This window comes from Perca flavescens, chromosome 21, assembly GCF_004354835.1.
Source record: "Perca flavescens isolate YP-PL-M2 chromosome 21, PFLA_1.0, whole genome shotgun sequence".
Lineage (NCBI taxonomy): Eukaryota > Metazoa > Chordata > Actinopteri > Perciformes > Percidae > Perca > Perca flavescens.
Genome location: NC_041351.1, coordinates 10,992,462 through 11,003,489, shown reverse-complemented (window position 1 = coordinate 11,003,489; position 11,028 = coordinate 10,992,462). Strand labels below are relative to the sequence as shown.

Below are 11,028 nucleotides of genomic sequence, written 5' to 3'. Positions count from 1 at the left end.
GGTTTAACAGTGTTATGCTGGGAATATATATATATATATATATATATATATATATATATATATATATATATATATATATATATATATATATATATATATATATATATATATATATATATATATATATATATATATTTTTTTTTTTTTTTTTTGTATGTATGCCTTGATTTGTATCTGCAGTATAGCTTTTGTATTTTTTTTCAAAGCTTTTTAAGCTTTGTATTCGACACCTGTTTGGACACGCTACTTCTTGTTAGAGTACCCACCAATCCTTATTTCAGTAAAGGCACAGCACCATCTAGTGTTAAATCTAGAATCACTGCAAAAATAATGGATTAAATACTTTACTTTAATGGTGTAACACAGGAAATTCTTTTGTTTTTTCTGCTGGGTAAATAACATCAAAGCAGACCACAAGCATGTTTGTGCATCTGGTCCTGCAACCTGTTTTATGTCCTTCAAAATGCAGGTTAAACCACCTACAGTATGTTGAAAAGCTCAAGACAGTAAGACAATAAATAAGACTGCAATAATTTATTTAAAGATCAGTGGATTATACAGGGTAATATTGCCTTTGAAAAGACAATATTTACACTGTTTTGTAACAGATAAAACATTCATCGGAAGGTTCAATGACAACAATCTACAGATACAGCTCACAAATTGTATTGATAATTAAAATTACTTGAAAAGATTTTAGGAAAAAAGAAATTGCACTAAAATTCTTCAAGACCTGGAATCTGAAAATTCCATACACATTTCAAGTTTTTTTTTTTTTTTTTTTTTAAAGTAAAGAAACCCTGCTCGAGGTTATAAATTCCCAGACTAGCTGGCTCTCTATGTAACACTGGTTTGCCCAAGGTTTAGGTTAGCAGACAGCTGTGGTTGAGTAGACTAACTGAAAGGTTTACAATAGTAATACAAACTAAATTTGTCATATTGAGAACTGCAGACCAGACTACATTTCATCAAGTATTTCCTTCAGTGTCTTTGTAACTTCAACAAAAACTCCTTCGTTCAGACTTAAAATGGTATGCCTCAGAGGAGGAATTTACAGTCTTTGTAACTATAGACATCATGCGTCATTGGTAACAGCACATATCCTTTTAAAAATTAAAAAGGTTTCCTTGAAGACAAGCACATTGATTATTTACACTCACTTATTACCAGAGGAACATTTAAAATAAACCACTCATGTTTTCCGCCTGTGCTGCAGACTTTCCTGAGGCAGTCTAATGGAACCGTCTCCCATACAGCAGTTTTTCTGTACAAAAATGTCAATGTAGCCTCATACAAGCACACTACACACAGTATCTGTATACTGTATTTCTACAGTAAATACCTTAAAAAAAAAAAACAACTTGAAAAAAAAGATAATACTTGTTTAGAGTGACTTTTTGATATGATGATAGTCATTTGGATTATCAGGTTGATGGTTGTCTGTCTATTGTGGAAGTGTTGGGTTGTAGTTTAGAAGGACAAGATGGTTCTCTGGATGATGTCGATACATTCGTGCAGCTCATGCTCTTTAATGATGAGGGGAGGGGCCAGGCGGATGATGTCACCGTGTGTGGGCTTGGCCAGCAGTCCGTTGTCACGAAGGCGTAAGCACACCTTCCAGGCGTTATAGTCTGAAGGGATTGGTTAATATAGGTCAGATTAAGGGACTACAAGGTGCAAATAGAGTCTACTCTCATTTGTTTTACAAAGAATCTTGTCCTAGATGTCGAAAAGCTAAGTGTGAAGCTGCCTCTAAATAAGGAAAATTCCACTCGAAATAGTACAATTAATTATTTTTCAATATTTTTGACATTTTACTTTTAATTTGTTGATTAGAACCAGTCCGGCCTAAAGATGAATAGCACAAATACTTACATTAGACTAGGCTCCTGGAAAATGTTGTTCCAGTCACTAATTCAATGTAAATAAACTAATTCTGCTCCCAGAAATGCCATTTGATACTGAATTAAGGACCAGTGTGTAAGATTTATTGGCAGAAATGAATACTCAATTATATATTTTCATTAGTGTAATCGCCTGAAACTAAGAACCATTGTGTTTTTGTTAGGTGCTTAGAATGAGCCCTACATGTCTACATCTCCACGGAGCTGCCATGTTTCTACAGCAGCCCAGAACAGACAAACCAAACATTGGCTCTAGAGAGGGCCTTTTTACGTTACCTGAAGGACACCCGTAGGTTCTACTACATGCTTGAAAAGGGAGGTGTGAGGGGAGGTGTATTTAGTTAGTTGCAATCTGCAACTGCACCGCTAGATGCCACTAAATCCTACACACACTGCTCCTTTAACAGTCTGAAGTTATTTTAAGACTACAAATTTATATTATGCATTTAAGAGCAGATTTGCTATTTTAAATGTGAGCTTGGATTTATTTTGAGACCCTGAGGAGAATGCACTTAAGAAAAATGAAAGGTTGACCAGATCTTACAGAATGTACAAAACGAAAGACTATTAGCTAGGATCGTTTCTACTTTGGTTACCAAATAGCGATCACCAACAGGGCTGCCGTTTTTGAAATAGTTCAGTACTGTACCTTTGGTCTCTTTGATGATGACTGCGTTTAGGAGGCCTTTCCCCCTGACTGTTGTCACAATGTCTTTGGGAAGTTTTCTCAGCTCGCTCCGCAGCAGTTCTCCCATCCTTTGAGCATTCTCTGCCAGCTTCTCCTCCTCAAGCACCTGCAAATCAAAGTGACGTGCATATTTTGCTTCTGATGCCAAGTTGTCATTCCAAAGTACTTGTGGAACACTTCAAATTATTTTAACTTGATGGTATGTTGCATTTCAGAAATGGAAGTTTTCTTGATCAAAACAAGAAGTAAGGAGTTGTTAAGGGTAGACTGTAGGGTTGAGCGATTAATCGTTTTCAAATCGAAATTTGAAAGAATGCGCTAAAAAGCTAATCGTAAAGATCGATTAATGGAATGTGAAATATGAAATATTTGGTTGAATGTTTAAATTTAACATTTTTTATTCCCCTTTTCATGTTATATTTACTGTTTTTTCATAAGATAAATGCTGGAATAATGTTACATATCACACTAAAATGTCCTATTTTCAGTGGATCTTTCATTTATTTTTTATGACTTTATTTAACATGATTGTAAAAGATGCAATATGTAGCTAAAAGAAAATCGCAAATTGAATCATAATCGCATCTGGTAGGAAAAGCGCAATTCGTTCAGCTCTAGCAGACAGAAAGGAAAGTAGAAGTATTTTAACACTGACCTGAAGTGCAGCAATAGCGACCTGACAGGCCAAGGGGTTACCTCCATATGTGGACCCGTGTTCTCCCGGCTTGATAGTAAGCATTACCTCATCATCACACAGCACAGCAGAAACCTGAGGCACACAAACACAGATCAATTTAAGCAAAGGTAAACGTTACACAACTACTAGGATCTGTACTCCTAGTAAAAGCTATAATGTGATATGAAGTGTGACTGAACAACAAAAATGCTTACAGGGTAAACTCCTCCAGAAAGTGCTTTACCCAGAACCACGAGATCTGGACGGACTTCCTCGTGGTCAACAGCCAGGCGCCGGCCGGTCCTTGCCAAGCCTGTCTGCACCTCATCGGCAATCCACAACACCTGGACCAAACACAGAGGACTTTAGTAGTAGTATTCTCAAAACCCCACTGCAGTCGTCACCACAGCCCTAGGGGTCTGTGTGTGACCTGTAGACTCATATTTAAAATGTGATACAAGTGATTTGTGATTTCATCCATGTATATAGCCCATTTCTTTTCAGGCAATATATCCACCTCTCAGCTCTTTAGGGTCATGCTTGTTTGTTCTACGCAATGGATATGGCCGATAATAATAATACAGAGTATTTAAACTTTCAGCCTTTTTAGTCAAAGTTGCTCCCTTTCTAAATTTTTCCTATCTTTCCTCTCCTCACTTTTCTCTTTCCTCCTTCTTCAGCCCCATTCTTTTCACCTTATATATTTCACATCTCATCTTAGATTGATGCTTTTTCGTTCTATGCAGTGTATATTGGCGTTTTTCCATTACATGGTACCCGCTCGACTTGCCCGGACTCAACTTGACGCACTGTGCGTCTGCTTTCCATTGCAGATTTTAGTACCACTCAGCGTGGCTGGTCGTCATAGCGACTGCCGTACACACACGAAGGTTTTTACGTCACCTTTTAGCATCGCCTCAGCTCACTTGGAACCTCGACTGAGGTGGTAAAAAAAAAAAAAAAAAAAAAAAAAAAGTACCTGTTAGCAGGTACCAGGGACTTTTTTTTCATAATGGAAAACCAAAAAAGGCGAGTCGAGCCGGTACCATGTAATGGAAAAGTGCAATATGTATAATAATAATAATACAAAGTATTTCTTCTTTCAGCCTTTTCAGGCAATTCATTTCAACTTTCATCTTTGACAGTATTACAGTTCAGCTTCCAGCTTTTCTAATAAGCTCTTTACTTATTTAGGTAATGCATTTGAGCTTTAAGATTTTTCATACAATTGGTTTCATATTTCTGCATTTGTGTCATTATCAGTTAGAAAATAAACTCAGACCTCACAATGTTCTACATCTTTTGTCCTATTCAACTTTTAAAGCCAACCAGGCTCAGTTTAGCGTCAGCTTTTAACTTTTTAATGAATTCATACTTATTAAAACGATGTCCACTTTTTCCAACTATTCTCATTTCAACTTTTAAGCTATTCACCCAGTTTAGCAATTCAGCATTCCCATGTATTTTCTGCAGGAAATGCATTTTCTAGTTTCCTGAGCTATTTAAGCGTGCGCGTTGCCTAGCAACCCCGGCCACACACACACACACACACACACACACACACACACACACACACACACACACACACACACACACACACACACACACACACACACACACACACACACACACACACACACACACACACACACACACACACACACACACACACACACACACACACACACACACACACACACACACACACACACACACACACGGTATATATGTTTATTATTGAAGGATTATTGATTAGCTACTGATAATTGTGACGTTAATAAATCTTATTATACTTAATTAGCAGTTGCTTGTGTACTTGTTGTAATAATTGCTGGTCGATCAGGTCCGTGCTTGGATTCACCCCTTCCTTTATTTCCTTTTTAAAGGATTACCACAGAAATGAGACCGTTCCACAGTTTGATTATTGGTCCCTGACTTGCAGGGTGGTGCCCAGTTTTGATTGTTTGTTGATTTGATACAGTTATTAATAACCATATTCATAACTTTAATATTGATAAAACATCTTTGATAATTTGCCAATTATCAAATCTGTACCCTACGAGAATCCTACAGCTGCTTGTACTACCGTTACAGCTGTAGCGCGCTGGGTTTACGTTTTTACATGTATATCTGGCAACCTGGCCTGGCTGTCAAACTGGGCCGTTGATAACACACAGATCAAAACAAACATAAATTCCGTCATGGAATGTAAATTTCAAAAAGAAAAAATACTGACATTAGCATTGTTGTCAGAAAAGATAGCATTTCAGTTTAACATGTTTCCTTAATATCTGATGAGGCATTGGTGTCATTTTTGGATTTATTACAGTACAAATATTACATATTGGGACCTTTAAACTCTCTCTCCTTGTGAAGAATGGAGCATCTGAAATGCTTTTCTACTCTTTGTATCAGATAAGAAAATTGGTATAAATGGCTAAAATGAAGCCCAGACTGCAGTTTGTCCTCAATTAATTTGGCATCAAGAGGAGACACTGTAAAAGCTGCTGTGTGTAATATGTTTTGCACTGCTTAATAGAAACATCATAATATGTTCTATTTGGGCAAAACAGCACTTAAAGCCGCTCATCCACATACCAGAAGTTAAGTGTTACCACAACACTGTGGTGTTAAGGGATGGCAGTTTCTCTCCACACCCAAATGCCTGCTGGCTATTTGAGGTCAACAATCATAAGCACTTTGAGCTGTATTTCTTTAACGGCAACAGACAAGCTTCAGGCATAGTCGTTGAAGCGATTTAGAGGAAACGATGGGAAATATATTTCGGTGCGTTTTTATTACTAACAAATCAGACCGTAGTTCAGTTCGACGGCCAATACCTGTGTTTCCACGCAGGCCAAACATCCACACCTACAGTAAGTTAAATCTCAGCCGTGCTCGTCTGTGCGTTTGTCGAGACTCACGTTGTATTTGGTGCAAAGTTGTCTGACTGTGGTCAGGTAGCCTTGGTCTGGCACCACCACCCCAGCCTCTCCCTGGATGGGCTCCACCATGAAAGCAGCAACATTTGGGTCTTGAAGAGCTTTCTGGAGAGAGGAAAAAAAATAAAAAAATAAAAACTGACTAGATAACCCTGTCAATATATACATGCCACTTTAGTCAATCATTAGGTTCTTTTGTTTACACATAACTGCAGCAGTTGCCAAGATAACATTATCAGCAGACACATGCAACTGCAGTCAGTAATTTAGTCCTCATGTTTACATAGACCATATGCGTGTCAAGTCAGCTAGTTTTGGAGAATGTGTGAAGTTACAGAGAGCTGTAGCCCACTCCTCTCCTCTGCTTGACACTCGAGGCTAGATTAGCGGCTACTAGCATAACACACAAATCTCGAAACCCAAACTGTTGCAAGCCAAGTCTCATTGTGGGTAATGTAGGCGTAAGTAAGTAAGTAAGAAGAACGCATGGAATTTTGGCATCTATTTCGATCAATTTATATAATTTTTTTTTAAACTGTTCATTGTGAGTGAAATGTTAAACTGGTGGAGTACTCTTAAGAAAATAATGTCAATAAGATCAATCTTAAGCTACAAGACAAAAAAAAGTGCAAATATTTGCCTTCATTGGAAAGACAAATTCCAAAGCAGTAGCCTACGTAATTGGTGATTGATGATTAAATCACATGCTTGATGATTAAATCAAATGGTGCTTTCAGTGCATGTAAGGGTGTAAGTAAGTTAGTTAGGTTGTTGCATAAACAGTCCAGAGTCCAGAGTCTGGTGCACAGTGACTGAAACCTAGACTTCCCCCTATAATTTGGACATTTTACAAGGCCCTTTGACAGCGGTGTTGGACCAAATAAGAAACCTTTCCACACAGCATCTGCTTGTAACGGCACAAAACTCACACAGGTCAGTACATTGTACTGTCTCTCAAGACTGAAACAAATCAAACAACAGATACTGTACTGTAGATCTTGAAAATAGAATCAAATATGTACCTCCAGTGAAGGAATGTCGTTGTACGGGACAAGCTCAAAGCCTGGCATGTAGGGACCAAAACCTTCATAACTACTGGGGTCACTTGAGCTGGAGATGGCTGCCATGGTGCGACCCCAGAAGTTTCCATCTAATCAACAAGAATGAGTTGCCATATGTATCATATTCTTCGCAGTTAACATCTTTACATAACGTAGGAAATTTGGTCACATTCTATAACCGAGAGGATTGGTGTACATGCTAATGCTAAGTTTGGTAATCTTAGACTATTCTAGTATTCTCCAAAGTGTGAAGAATCATTGTAATTTTTTGGAGTTATACATTTGTAATATCTGGACACAAAATCTAATTGTCATGAGTTAAGTGCATTATGCTTTAAATGTGTTAGCGCTCTAGCTAACTTTGCCAATTCCCTGTGCAAGCAAAACAAGTTTATGAAATTTACTGATGAAGAAATATTTTTAACAGCTTGCACTCTCTGACAATGATTGAGAAAAAAAAAAAAAAGCTACACATGATTTTGGTGCAAATTTTTTTATAAAAAAGGCACTAGTTAAGGTGAAAAATGGGGACAAACTCCATAACTGTAACATAAGATTGTGACTTACCTGCAAAAATGATTTTGGCCTGGTTTATAGGAACCCCCTTTACATTGTAAGCCCACTTGCGGGCAAGCTTGCAGGCTGTCTCACAACCTTCAACACCTTATTCGTACCAAAAGAAAGACATGTCAACAAATTTACTCAAAAGAACCTCTGAAGGTAACTCATACAATTAGTGTTGGGCATTTCCTTGAAGTACCTGTATTCATGGGTAGGACTTTGTCATAGCCAAACAAGCTGGTAATGTACTCTGCATAGGCTCCCAGCACATTGTTGTAGAATGCTCTGGAAGTCAGGGCAAGTTTGGAGGCCTGAGCGTTGAGCGCAGCTACGATCTTTGGGTGGCAGTGGCCCTGGTTTACAGCACTGTAAGCACTCAGGAAGTCATAATACCGGTTGCCATCCACATCCCACACGTTGACGCCTGGAGTAAAGAAGAAGAGTTGTTAGCATGTGTGTGATGATTCATAAGTGATTTGTTAACATGTTGAGGAAAATCACCAGAGATTACAGGCAACACAGTGCTGCTGTGCAATCCATTAACCATGCTCAAACTATGAGGCAAAACAGTGCTGCTGTGCAATCTGTTAAAACTATTATCTGTAATAGTGATATGACAGGGTGAACTCACCCTCCCCCCTCTCCAAGGCCACAGGCAGAGGGTGGTAATTATGCGCTCCATACTTGTCCTCGCGCGCATAGATTTCCTCTGAGGTGAGCAGACTGTGTGACTTCAGTTTGGATGCGGCGGTGGAGGCGACACGTGTGCCAGAGTGGACACTGCGACTAAGAACCGGGGCAGCGCGGCTCAGGTTGCGGCTGAGCTGGAGAATCATTCCCTTCTTTGTTGTATGCTGCTACGTCTACATGATAGCACACACACACAAAAAAAAAAAAAAAAACAACAACACACACACTTCAGTTTGTATTAGTGCTGAAATTATGATCGATAGGGTTCCTTTCTTCCAAGTAGTAAGAAATATTAACATAACTGTTACAAGTAGTTGATAACTTCTTAATACAAAGAACCTAACAAGGCAAATTACTTTGAGTTAATTATACTTTTCTGTATAGGTTAAAAAAAATTATTTAATTTTAAATTTTTAAATTATAATAATGAATTAGTTGATTACTTGGCAAATTTAGATAATTGCCTAATTGTGTTGCATTTTTGCATGAAAAATCCAACATTTACTACCCAAATGTGAGAATTTTACTGAAAGATGCTGTGAAACTAAAAAAAAAAAAAAAAAAAAAAAAAAAAAAAAAACATTAGATAAATAATTACATAACAATAAAAACAAATAAATGCTGTAACACACTGTAGCAACAACAACAATAGAGCCCAGTAAGCTAATATTCTGCTGTGTGAGATTTCATAGAGCACAGGCTTTGCAGGTCTGCTGAACAACGCTTCTCTTTCACATTCAACACAATAGAGGAGCAGACTTTTCATGGGTGGGGTTAACAAAAGCGAATCCCACAGCAACATGGCAACTCAACTGTGATGTTCCAGACTTTACCATTTGGTTGTATTCAAAGAAGATTTATTTGAAATGTCCCTTAACTATTATCTAGTACTGTAACATGCATTACTTTTCTCACTTCTGACCATTTATAGAATTAATTTGCTACTTTCTGGTGGCCATAATTATGTTGTAGCACCAATGGTTTTGAGATGACTCACACCATTTTACTAGTGCTTTTGGGATTTAGGTTAGGCTATATTATAAAGTTGTTTTAAGGATGAGTCAAGTTTAATTCTTAAACCAAACCTACTGTTGCAATATGACCAATTTTGGTCAAGGATGCTAAATATTACCTAAGACAGGGGTGTCAAACATATGGCCAGAACCGGCCCGCAGAAGGGTCCAATCTGGCCAGATGGATGATTTTGTAAAGTGTGAAAATTGCAGAGAAGTTATTAATTTCAGAATATCCAAATTCTTTTTTTCGTAAATTTACAACTTTAAATTTGAAATTCTGAGTTTTTTCTTGGAATATTACCCCTCTCTACAGGGTCCGTAACATTATTTTCCTACAATGGCCTTAGAACGCTGTTGTGGCAGAAGCAACTTGCATTTGCCAACATCAAGCTGACAAGAAGCTCTGTGGCAGATAGCTACAGTTTCTGATCTTCCTGGTGTGGTTTACTGGTCTGGCCCACTTGAGATCAAATTAGGGGTATGCGGCCCATGAACTAAAATAAGTTTGATATCCTTGACCTAAGGTATTTTGGTCTACAAAACTCCCAATTCACAAAAATTATTAAATGTGGAAAAATGCTGAATGGAAAAAAAGTGACTACATGGCTCTGAATAATCAATAACCTTGAACAGTGACTCAATACACACAGCAAACAGACAGCACCTGGACTGGGCCACATCAACGAGGACAGTGGACCCGTGACACGGATATGTCACAGTGACCCATTAAACCTGCTCGAGAGACGATAGGTTGATGGGGAGCTGCCTCCACGACACACCCACCATATTACAGTACAGCGAGAGCTAAATAAAGAACACAAGTATGAATTCCTGTCAAATAGTATTTAAGCAGCTCTACCAAACTATTTTGGATTAAACAATACTGTAACATAGAGCATAGCTTAAAACTAATTAAAACTATGAAGTAAAATAGGATACGTATGACATAAATAAATGAATGGATGTTTTTTTCTCGCCTAAAGAGTGTACAGTCAGTTTATCGGTGTTTTAAGGGGCTTAAAAAGGAGACGTTTGGGGCCAACGGTTATGGTTAGCTAGGTGCCTTTAAGTCAACGGTCGCAGCGCTGCCTAGAAGGAGACGTTGGGGCTTAAAACGCCATCGAGCGTACAATCAATAACACAGCTAACACAGCAAACACAGGTGGTTCGCTTCTTTTGGTTAGTACTGGCTGGCTAGCTAAACTTAGCATTTTCCTGCTGCCAGTTTCTTTAAACCATCACTAAATTATCAAGCACGTGTTTACGAACAGAACAGGGGAGACTTGAAAGGAAGTGAGACAGTACCACAAAAAAAGTGAAGCGAAGATATTATCCTCTTGAATTGCGAGTGATGCTTCTTATCCTGATTGTCCGATGGTTGAAGCAGAAGGTTGCGCTGCGGCTTATTTTGTGACTGTCTCTGGTGGGGGCAGACAGTGGAGCACAGCGCGTGGCGCTTTCATGCGTGGCTGCGTCAGAGGCCACGCCTC

At 38.3% G+C, this 11,028-nt stretch overlaps 1 protein-coding gene across 1 annotated transcript; it reads right to left on the bottom strand.

The window, feature by feature from the left end:
- Nucleotides 1–519: 519 nt before the first annotated feature.
- On the bottom strand, nt 520–10,985 carry oat (ornithine aminotransferase). Its single transcript, XM_028567020.1, has 10 exons — nt 10,844–10,985; nt 8,464–8,695; nt 8,032–8,256; nt 7,839–7,934; nt 7,233–7,360; nt 6,193–6,315; nt 3,484–3,612; nt 3,248–3,361; nt 2,554–2,698; nt 520–1,631 (listed from the first exon to the last, which is right to left on the bottom strand). Exons 2-10 carry the CDS (start codon nt 8,666–8,668, stop codon nt 1,471–1,473), a joined length of 1,326 nt encoding a protein of 441 aa, XP_028422821.1. The 5' UTR covers nt 8,669–8,695; nt 10,844–10,985; the 3' UTR covers nt 520–1,470.
- Nucleotides 10,986–11,028: the final 43 nt, after the last annotated feature.

Excerpts from the sequence above, each read along its gene's own strand:
- oat (XM_028567020.1), bottom strand. The coding sequence starts at position 8,668 with ATGATTCTCCAGCTCAGCCGCAACCTGAGCCGCGCTGCCCCGGTTCTT. Across the intron at positions 7,935-8,031 it reads AGTCCTACCCATGAATACAG|GTGTTGAAGGTTGTGAGACA; the intron begins GTACTTCAAGGA and ends GGTACGAATAAG. Across the intron at positions 3,362-3,483 it reads TTTCTGGAGGAGTTTACCCT|GTTTCTGCTGTGCTGTGTGA; the intron begins GTAAGCATTTTT and ends TGTGTGCCTCAG.